Here is an 11,624-nt window from a genome sequence, read left to right on the forward strand (position 1 = left end):
AGTTTCTTGGTAAGAGTTACTTTTTCTAGGGTCAAAAGGAGCATATAAATTTAGATTTATTTAAATTTATAACAATTGATAGAAATGTCTGGAAAAAAATCTTCCCTATGAATATTGTTAAGAGGGCATGCTAATAAATCATGAAGCTCAGCTTCAACTTTACCAAGTTCACAAGCAAATTGAACAAAGATACTCAGATCTTTCTATTCATTTTTTCAAAAAAGGTTTTAAAAGTTATATACTCTACTGACAGGATATATAAGTGGTCTGAATGTGATCAGTTCATTTATTTGATTCTTTGGTTTGTCCTATTCTTACAAGTAATTTATGTGAAAGTTGGTATATGGATGTGTACCAATACATATCATACTATTATGCAACTGGTAGAGTCAGAAAATATAAATTCTCCTTTGGATAAAATCAGTTTTTATAGAGTCTGCCAGACTAATTTCTCAGTAACTTTTGTAAATTTAAACTATGAGTTAAAAATGTACATATATGCTTATCATGGTAATTGCCTCAAGAAAAATTACTATAAAAATGAATTTCAGCAAGGACATTTAGAAATACATAACAAGAAGATATCATCTCTTGACCAAAATAGCAAACTTCTTTTGGTCAACTCTCTCATAATTTCCTAAGCTTAGGATACACAAAGTTTTATAAGGATAGGTCAAGTTTTTCTGTCCTGTTAGGTCGAAGGACACAGTTATCGTCCTTAGGTTTTTGTTGTCTAGAAATATAGTCCCTAGTGTGAACAGTGTATAACTTTCATTTTACTTGATATCTAATGATTGAAATATCAAGTAGATGTAATTACATGTCAAAAAATGGGTAGTGATTAGTAGTGTTTTGGTCCAGTGTGAAAAGGTCAAGTTTTATTACATCGGATTAAACTGTCAAACTGAATTTTAATTGTCAATATTTTGAGTTAGAGCTGGTAGAAGTGTCTATTAATTTAATATTATTTGTGCCACTAGTATTCTTTTAATTTGAATTAATGTGTCAAAAAAATTCACTAAGAAATAACTTTGTTCTCAGGCCAAATGATTTTAAGGAACAAAGTTTCAGTGCTGAAGTCACATGTTTGTTAAATTTATTTTTAAAAAATTCACAAATCTCATACACTTAATATTGGTTGTTCATACAATGTAGTGAGGCTATAACGATTAAATGATGTGTAAATGTAAAATCTGCATGGAATATTAGATCTGTCTATCATGTCCACAGTCACATTACTTTCTATGTCATTGTTTATACTATTGTTCTCTACTGTATGTATGTATGATGTTTTATATGTTATAAATATTGTTAATTTAGCCATAGCATGTCTATGCTTTGGTATTAAAGATGTGTTTATTCTTATGTTATGTAACTATCTTTTTAACTGAAGCAAGGACGTATATTAGATTATGTTAGTTATACGTCCTTGACTGAAGTAACAACAGCCTACAAATGTACAAAATCACAAAATTACAAATATTCATATTTTTTTTCCAGAATTAAGTCTGTTGTCTTTATAATTCGTAATTAATCTATACTTATTATAATTTGTCAGATTTATATGTATATTAAGATTTATAAACTATAACTTTTAAGACATAATATTCATTAAATAGGGGTAAACTATTAAGTAACATCTCCTCCATGGGACACACTAATTAATACATGTAACATCACACCTGTTCAGAAAATAATAAATTTTAAATAACATCCTATGTAAATTACACAGCATCATGTAAAACTTTAAATCACATGGCCTTTCAAATTCACTAGATAAGTAATACACAAGTTTAGGGAAATAGTTTTGTTTACCTGTATCACACCTGTATGTGGAAGATAATCCTTATTGAAGTTTTTCTTGTAATATATACATGATATATGCCATGTCTTTTATTTTTATAAAATTTAATTAATGAAAATAAATTTTTAATGAAACTTTGCAACACAATTCTTAAAAAAAAATTTCTTATCAGGGATTTCTATCATGTGGCTATTAATGTTTGAAAAAAAAACCCGAACATTTACTCTATAATTTCATGTATATAGAAGAAGAAAATCTTCACTGTGTCAATGACTTAAATGATGCTAAATACCACTAATGACTTTGTCTGCCTTAAAAAGTCTCATGTATACCTCTCATTTCCTCAAAATTTCAGTAGATACAAATTTAGGGGTACCTTACTTTTGTTTAAATAAATGAAAAAAATGAAGTTTTCAAGATGATGAATTCCATATAAAAGTTTACTGTCTCCACTAAGGTTTCAATGAAAACTTATAAAATTTACATCATATTGGGTCATTTGAAGCTTTTCTTTAAGTCATGTGAGTGAAAAATTAGTTTTTAATGAATAATTGCATTTTTTTTTTGGAAAGAGAATTGTTTCTGCCTAGTAAAACTTTATCTTTATTTTTGATAAGTTTTACTAGGGTGAAAAAATCTACTATATAAACGCTAGAATATAATTATAATAAATATTTTAAAATACAATAATTATTTTTATCCAGGATGGAAAAGTTTGCACTGGTTTTGTTTGATCTTGACGGTTACACCTCAGTCATTGAAAGACGACATCTCATCACAGACATAGAGCCTACTGTCTCAAAAACTTTGAATGTGAGATATGGAAGAAAAGAACTATTTGGTGAAATATTGTGTCTTAATGGTAAGTAGTAAACAATGTAATATATATGCTTTAAAAAAAAATTATAATGCAAAGTTTGGGTCATCATGGTCATTGTGTCTTGTGTCTAATTACATAATGCTTATATAATACTTTCAAACACAGATTAAGTTTGAATTTGGATGAGACCCACTTTCACCTTATCAAGTTAAATGTCCCTTTATAGTTTGACAAAAAATGCTATATATACCATGGGTACTTTCCTATTTTAATTAATTTCATCTCCCCTTCCTTAGTTAAAGTTGAAAAAAACCCTGTTAAACCAGTTGAAATAATGCATTGAATTACTCTCAGATCTGTTCCTTTTGTTGTTGGGATGTACAAGTACACAGCCACAACCTCTTGCATTTTTATGCCCCACTTATGACAGTAATGGGGTACATGTTTTCTGGTTTGTGCATAAATAAGGCTGTTAGTTTTCTCGTATGTCATTTTGGGCCTTTTATAGCTTACTATGCGGTATGGGCTTTGTTGCTACACCTATATTCATGGTAGTTGTTAATTTTTGTGTCATTTTGGTCTCTTGTGGTAAAATGCAGTTTTAGGCTCATACCTCTGAAACCAAAGCAGTTAGAGCAAATCTAACTACATAAGACTCAACATTAGGTCAATTTCTATCTTTCTTGAATATTATTATAGAAAGAGATAAAATGTAAACAGTAATAATGTACAGCAAAATAAGATCTAAAAATAAGTCAACTTGAACAAAATGGTCCTAAAGGCGTTATTGGCCTTTATAGTCAATTTTTAACAATTTTAATAAATATTGTAAATTTTTACAAATCATTTTCGACTGTAAATACTGTAAATACTGTGCCAAGTTCATGATAGAAAGAGATAATTGTAAGCAGCAAGAATGTTCAGTAAAGAAAGATCTACACACACATTACCATCACCAAAACACAATTTTGTCAAAAACTGTAGTGTTTGATTTATAGCATGACAGTGGCCATGCATTCTATGGTTTATTAGTCAATATTTCAAGAATACAGTGCACTTACATTTAAATATTAATCAAATTTATTTGGTTATAGATGACAAATATGCCATTGATGTGTTTCAAGAAAAGTGGGAGAAGACCGAAAGAGCCAAATTTCTTTACAAAGAAATTCAGAAAAGAGAAAGACTTGGTACTTCACATACTGGTGGGTTCTTGGCCTTGTGGCCTGGAGATGAGATTGAGGTATGTTACAGTAATGGTGTTTCCTTATTAAGGTGGTACCTAACATTACAGGGAGATAACTTTGTAAAAATTCCATTGAATATTTCAATGATCAAAATTACTGTTTGTCAAACTGCTATATAATGAATGACATTTTTCTGATAAAGTGATTGGTATAAAATTTTTTGAAATTTTTATATTTTTGTAAACGGATTAAAGTAAATGTTTTGTCAAAATATTTTGAAAAATTAAAGGAACTGAACTCATAGTAGTGTGAATGGTAACTTGGGTACCACCTTAATTTTATTTTAGTTGTCTTGGATTGAATTTGCCTCAAATACATATGGTAGTTGCCATTTTGAATATTGCTTTTTTACCCTCACAAGCGTCTTCCCGATAAAGTATTAAAAAAAAAGACAACATGGTCAAGCACTATTGATTGAGTCAAACCACAAAAATGTCAGATATAAAGTGGAAAAAAGACGTCTATTCAACTTAACAATGATGTTTACCAGTACATATAGATACCATGATGTTACAAAAAGATTGTACTAACGCATGCACTCTTAGTACATGTATAATTCCCCCAGTACTCTGAAATCCCTTCTCTGTACAGTCAGTTTCAATCAAAATCTATCCAGTGTAGTTAAACATGAGATGTTCCCGAATGAGACAGATGCGAGAATCCATTCAGTTTATACCAATATGAAATTTATAAAAATATTTGTATAATTCAGTAACATCGAAATTAAGCTATGTATGAGTATAAAAAAGTTAAAGTAGGAATCTAGCATATATATGTTTTTGTAACCTTCATGAAATATGAATGAATTGTATGCCAAAGCACAGCTTTCAAAAGAAATATTGTAGAAAATATTATACCTTCATTTATATTATTATTTGAAATGTTTGTGCATTTTGTATTACTGACATGTATTAATTGATGTGTGTGTTTAATGTAAAATGTACAAGTGTTTCAAATGACAAATCAGGCTTATAAGACAATTTAAGAGCAATGAACATGATAAATGCTTATAATCCTTAACAATTCAAAAACTTATCCACAGTTCTTTATAGAAGTTTTTATTATTTTGCTTTTAGGTTGATAGCAATGTCCAGAGAGTAGAGAATCATGTTCCAGAAGAGGTTGCAGAAGGTACAGAAGCAATGGAAGTCATTGAAGAAGCGTCTCAAAATGAGGTAAATACTTAATGTGTGTGTATTTGCATATCTAAATATACTTGGCTGTTGTTTGGTCAATGGTGTGTTGTTGTCGCTTTGAAACATTCACCATTTCCCTTCTCAATTTTATTGGTAAAAAAAGTAGATGTGGTATGAATGCCAAGGAGACTTTATTAGATAAACTTGTAAAGGAACGATTGTTTTCATTGGTCAATTTAAACTTCGCCCTCACACCTGCGAAAAATAGAACATGCATACTATAAGTTGAATGGACCGATCAGTATTCACATAGCCTGTCAAGGTTGTTATAACCTCAAACATCTTATTCACGTACATTATTGTGTTCTTGATTATCCCATAGCAATTCTAGCTTTTCAATGATACATTTATGTGCATGTAAAATTCATAGAATTTATAATTTTGCGCACTAGTAAAATTTTCAACTTTAAAATCTTAAGGTTTCACATCGAAATATTTAATTCAACTCTCTCCTCTCAGTTGTTCTGGATTAAGAGATCTACCATTTTATTTTGATGGGAGGGTGGACTTTGATGAAACAGTTAGTTCTTTTTTCTAAGTTGTATTCTCTGTTCTGTATTTTTATTTTTAGTCTATTTGGTCCTGCCTTTTTAGTTTTTATTAGGTTGTCCGTTTTTTTTTTACATAAATCATTATTCTGCCTTTTTGTCAAGTTGCTCATCCCGCCTTTTTATATCTATTGCTAGTTTTAGGTATTTGAGTAAGAATAGTGTGATATTTTTTTAGAAAAAATCCCGAAATTATAAGTAAATTCAGAACATGTAACCAAATATACTTTGTTTAGAGAAAAAAAGAGATGGCAAACCATGACACAGTGGAAAGATATGTACTTTATAAACTCCAGCGATAAACTTAATGAATTTTATAAGTTAACTGTTTTGCTATTCTGTGTTGAAATTCGAACATAGATTATATATTTGTAAATATCTATATAGTTACAGAGAAAACTATCAGTTTTTGATTGCGTGTTTATTCATTAAATGGATTGACAAAAAGATGGCCTTTCTAGAACATGCATTCAGTCATACTTATTTATATTATTTTAATATTTCGTTTATCAGTTTATCTTACATGTTTGATTTTGTATTTCATTTTAAATATGCATGCATACTTCACATCACTTTGGCGGATAGTTTAACAATGTTATGCATATCACTTTCTTACGGTATTGAATTAAATGAGAGGTTTTTAGCCAATTTAAATCGAAAACAGTACATTTATATTGTTCCTTTTATGATACGTAAATTCTTAATGACCAAATGCTAAGCAACTGTGTAACTTTCTGTTTCTTCGTTTTATAGCAAGAAAACACTAAAATAATGCAACCCATTATAACTTTTTGAAATTATTGTAATGGATCAGTTTTATGAGATAACTATGACATTGAAAGATATAAAAAGTGGTTACTTAATCTTGTATAAATGCTGCACATGTATTCTATTTTATCCTTAAATATTTCATAATGCGGTACATTATGTACACGATAATTATGTTGCTGCAGTATAATATTTTGACACAACAATTTGAAATTCACAAAACATTTATTTAATTCTTTTGACCAAAGATTAGTAAACAATACATTGTCAAATCCTTCTTTTTATGTTCGTAGTGACATAGTGCATTCCATAGTCAGTCATCTGTGTCAATTCACGTACAAACTACAAAAGTTGTTGTATATGAATCTTTCGGCCAATCTTTTGTAAATGGAGATGACAGGTGAACTGCAAAACTAATGCTGCACACTTAAAATGATTGTCCAATTAGCATGTAACCCTTAACAGTTAGCCCCCTACATGTTGTAGGATCTTGTTGTTGTTTTTTGCACAATCGAACAAACACATGTTATTTGATCTCAGAATAAACATTAGATACTGATACAGTTTTTTTTCTTCTTCAGAATCAACAAAACCAAGAGACATCACTGGACCCTGAAAGTGTTGAAGAAGTGTATACAGAAACTGTCAAAGAGGTAATAGAAAGCTTCAACCCAAAAATATGAATTTAAATTTAAATCAAATGCTTTTAAATTGTCAATAATTGTAAAATTCAAACTGGATTGCCGGAGTTTTTTTACTGCATGCATTTGCCTTTGATATAAAATCATATCTTCTATGTCAATATCTAATAAAACTTCCTATAAAACTATTTTAATTTTAATCTATTAATCTATGTAAACAAAACAATGATATCAGTTATAAAAATAGGTTGGAATGAAATAAGGCTTACATGAACAACAAATTAAATTTGAAATTTTTGGTGAAATCATGTTCAAAAACCTATTAAATCATCTTGACATCTACATATTTAATCACAAAAATCATTGATATCATGAAGATTTGCCAATAAGAAAAAAATAGGACATAATTACTTAGATATAACTCTGGAAACACAAGCCTACGAAAAGGAGCAAAACCTACACTGTATGAGTGACAGTTCAAAATGATTTAATTTCAAACCAAAATCCCTATTTATGTACAAAACAATATAAAAAAAGACCAAATATGATTAACAGCAACCGATAACAGGTTCAAACCTAATATGCAAGTCAGGTCAAACATGTTGTACAATCAAAATTTTTGAAGGACTTTAAAGTAGGGAAGTCAAGTCAGTGAAGATTGACCAATTAACTACTTGTTGGATTTTGGGATATTTATACTCAAGTACTCATTCAGTGCTATAACATTAAAAAAAAATTAAAACACAAAATCTACCCATTTATGAATTGTTGGTTGTTGTATTATGGTCATAAAACCCTCAACTATTCAAAAACAATTAACGAACACATTCAAATCATATTTTAATTCTAATTCATTTTGATTAAGGAGACGCGAGGGTATAAAAAAATTGGAAAAAAATTAAACAGTTATTTTTCATTACAAATTTTATTTATTACTTAAATTAGTTGTAACTTTATCATATAGTACATGCGTTCGTCTGTCTGTCCCGTTTCAGGTTAAAGTTTAAGTTTTTGGTCAAGGTAGTTTTTGATGAAGCTGAAGTCCAATCAACTTGAAACTTAGTATACATGCTCCTTAAAAAACATCTTTCTAATTTTAAAGCCAAATTAGACTTTTGACCCTAATTTCATGGTCCACTAAATAGAAAATGAAAAGAATGTGCACATTTCAGGTTAAAGATTTTGGTCAAGATAGTTTTTGTTAAAGTTGAAGTAAAATCAACTTGAAACTTAGTACACATGTCATTTGCATGTGGTATGATCTTTCAAATTTTAATGCCAAATTAGATGTTTTACCCAATTAAAGGGCCATTGAACATGGAAAATGATAGTACGAGTGGGGCATCCGTGTACTTTGGACACATTAATTCTAGTTTATTATCCTTTTCAAATAAGCTGTACTTAAACTAAACTTTTGTAAAATTGAGCGATTTCTGTAATTTAGTTCTTTTTTTATTTCAATATTACCTTTTATCCTATTATTTCAACAAAAATTAATGCTTCCTTGTAAGGCAGATTGTGAGCGTAAATGAACGATGACCCCATCTTTTTATTTCATTTTTCTATCAAGTATAAGATAAAGTTCATCATGTTCATTTGTAGAAAAATATAGCGAAATCCTATAAATTTTTAATAAAATTTTGATTTAGACCCAATAGCCACCTTAAAATATAATATTCACGAAGATTAGTTGAGGATCAATTTTGTAATCAATACTCAGTACTTCGAGCAACACTTAAGTTGGTTGACATTCCCACTTAAAAGATAGTAATGGTCCATTTCCTAATATTTGCCTAACCTCATAGAACTGTACTTGTTGATTTCAAGAAATTATGTCACTTTCATGGCCTTCATTGAATTTAATTTGCATGCTTAACAAAATCAAATGATATGAAGATTGTCTAAAGATTTCTCAACCCTTAAGATATTCTATAAACCTATATTAATTTTTTTTTCAGGGGCTAAATGGTCGTAAGATCACAGTTCTGTATGAGGGTGCTGGTGATCCAAATGGTATAGCTGATCCTCAACGGACTCCTGTTTTTGTTAGAGACCTCACCACTGACCAACAGGACATATTGAATCAGAGGTTAAATGACCACAGAACAGGAAAATCAACTAAAAGCGTCAACACTATGGATGTCATCATTGTCAATACTGATGAGGAAATCCGCGAACTTCAAAAGAAGCCACCTACAACTGACGCATCTACTCAAACTCATTTCACAACAGATATCTCACTGCTTGAAGTCCTCCTCAAAAACTCAACACAGATACTGCAGCTTCTGCAACAGTTACCAAAAAGGAAAAATCCAGATCAACTAGAAGAAACCAATAATACATCACTTGTAGAGTACCTACAGTCTGAGAACATTGACTTCCTAATGGTCCAGACACCAAAAAAGTTGAACCCAGGTCAGCAGACGTCAGTATTGTCTGAACCAGTACCTCTCAACTCTACTGAATTGACAGACCTCAGTATTCAACCTCTTTCAACTAGTACCTCATCACCAGCAAAATCACCCGTTTCACCAAGATACAGAGGACTATCAGCATCTCCTGAAGCACATCCATTGTCTCCGCTGTCTCCCTCACCAACTCCAGTCTGTACAGGAACACCCAGTCCTGAATGCTCACCTATATTCCCAGAACTATGCAGGAGAGTTCAACAAACAACAACAACTTTCAACTCAACCCAAATCCAACCAAGTGTACCAAGTCAACCCTTCACGATTCTGAACCATCCAATACAGCACTTCTCCCATCCCAGTAACCTAATATACAACCAACTCTATACAGAACCAGCTCCATCCTTTTCATCTAGAACAAGTTGCCGTCCCACAACAGAGTGTTTCAGTGCGCCAATAACTGAAATTTCATCAAACACTGCACCAATTGGAAACAATGAGATTCGCATTGCCCAAGATGTTCAGTGGGAAATCAAAAATGCAGCACAGAACAATACAGGAAGCTTTGGGTGGAAGATGACAAGACGAATTTTCAAAAAAGAAGAACTTCGTGGCAAGAACTTTTATGGCAGAAAGGGCAAGGCAGGACTCTCACCAAGACGTCGCCATGCAATTGAGCACGCCATTCTTGACACCTATGGTTCGAATTCTGCATTAACCCAGGCAGTGACAGCTATCAACACTGGCATAAGGAATTTGCATCGTTAACATTTTAAGATATATATGTAACTATCAATTGACACAGGAAATGAATAATAGGACTATACTGTTTTGGATAGCAAGCCTTATGAGACATTATTAACATTTATAGTGATGTTATTGCCTATCACCATGTTAAACTATAATTCTATACATATAATGAGATCCTCTGTTTTACCTCAAAATCTAATGGGAAAATACAATTGTTAGTCCAAATCAAAACCAAAGGGTTCAAGAAATCACAAAGATTTTTAAAACACTGTCTCATTTGATAATGAGATTTGAAAAACAAATGGATCTTAAATAAAGTTTTAATGAGTCAACCAAAAAATAAATCTAGTTGAATTTTTTAATCATATATGGTAAAACTCTATTAGATTTGCACACTGACTCAACTGCACTATTCAAATAGATGAACACAATCTTGATTGTCTGATTGAGCAATCTTCAGTTGTAATCCAAGCATGAAATGATGTATTCCTCAAATATATAATGAAATCCATTGATGGTTAAATATTTATTGTCCAATGGAAGTTATATATTTTAATTTATTTATGTTGTTTTTACATGTTTAATAAACTGTAATGTATATTTATATATATATGTGTTGTGTTATATTCTTCTTTGAAGAGAGAAGTGCTTCAAGTGGTACTAGTTTGTGAAATACAAATATGTAAAAGCAGTTACTACAATAACCCGACACTTGACAAACGACCAAAAGGGATTTGTATTAAATATACCTGGTTTTTAATATCATATAAAAAAGAGGATGTGGTATGATTGCCAATGAGACAACTATCCACAAAAGACCAAAATGACACAAACATTAACAACTAAAGGTCACAGTACGGCCTTCAACAATGAGCAAAGCCATACTACATAGTCAGCTATAAAAGGCCCCGATAAGACAATGTAAAACAATTGCTTATTAATATAGATTTTCACCCATTTTTCACTCCAAAATTGGTTTTGCATGAATATGACAAACATTCTGTAGTTTTGACAAATACTTGTATGTGGCTGGACATGAAACGTAGTAGTTTTTCTTGGTTAACAGTTGGTTATTGTTCATCATTAATCTGGATGTTGGTTTTCTAGTCTGATTGTTCACATTATACATTTTGCCTTGTATAGCAGACTTTAAAATATGGGTTAAGCTCATATACAGGGGTGGCTGCAAATATTTACTCCATTTCACCAATGGATAATAGTTGTCTCACTTGCAATCATACCACATCTCCTTTTTTTTTTTATATTTTGTCACCTTATGTCATAGTACATGTGAAAAGACCGATTCAATAACTATTTTAAATCAGAAGTAAGGGACAACATCAACAGTTCAATGTAGGCTCTCACTGAACTAGTATATATATTTATTTAGGGGCCAGCTGAAGGATGCCTCAGGAATTTCTTGGTGCATTGAATACCTATTG

At 30.8% G+C, this 11,624-nt stretch overlaps 1 protein-coding gene across 1 annotated transcript; it reads left to right on the top strand.

The window, feature by feature from the left end:
- The first annotated feature begins 2,483 nt into the window (after positions 1–2,483).
- Positions 2,484–10,790, top strand: LOC139509332 (uncharacterized). The gene is made up of 5 exons (XM_071296127.1): positions 2,484–2,666; positions 3,719–3,867; positions 4,948–5,046; positions 6,965–7,036; positions 8,983–10,790. The coding sequence occupies exons 1-5, from the start codon at positions 2,510–2,512 to the stop codon at positions 10,198–10,200; spliced, it is 1,695 nt and encodes a 564-aa protein (XP_071152228.1). The 5' UTR covers positions 2,484–2,509; the 3' UTR covers positions 10,201–10,790.
- The last annotated feature ends 834 nt before the right edge of the window (positions 10,791–11,624 follow it).

The sequence above is a fragment of the Mytilus edulis genome, unplaced genomic scaffold (assembly GCF_963676685.1).
Source record: "Mytilus edulis unplaced genomic scaffold, xbMytEdul2.2 SCAFFOLD_364, whole genome shotgun sequence".
Classification (NCBI taxonomy): Eukaryota; Metazoa; Mollusca; class Bivalvia; order Mytilida; family Mytilidae; genus Mytilus; species Mytilus edulis.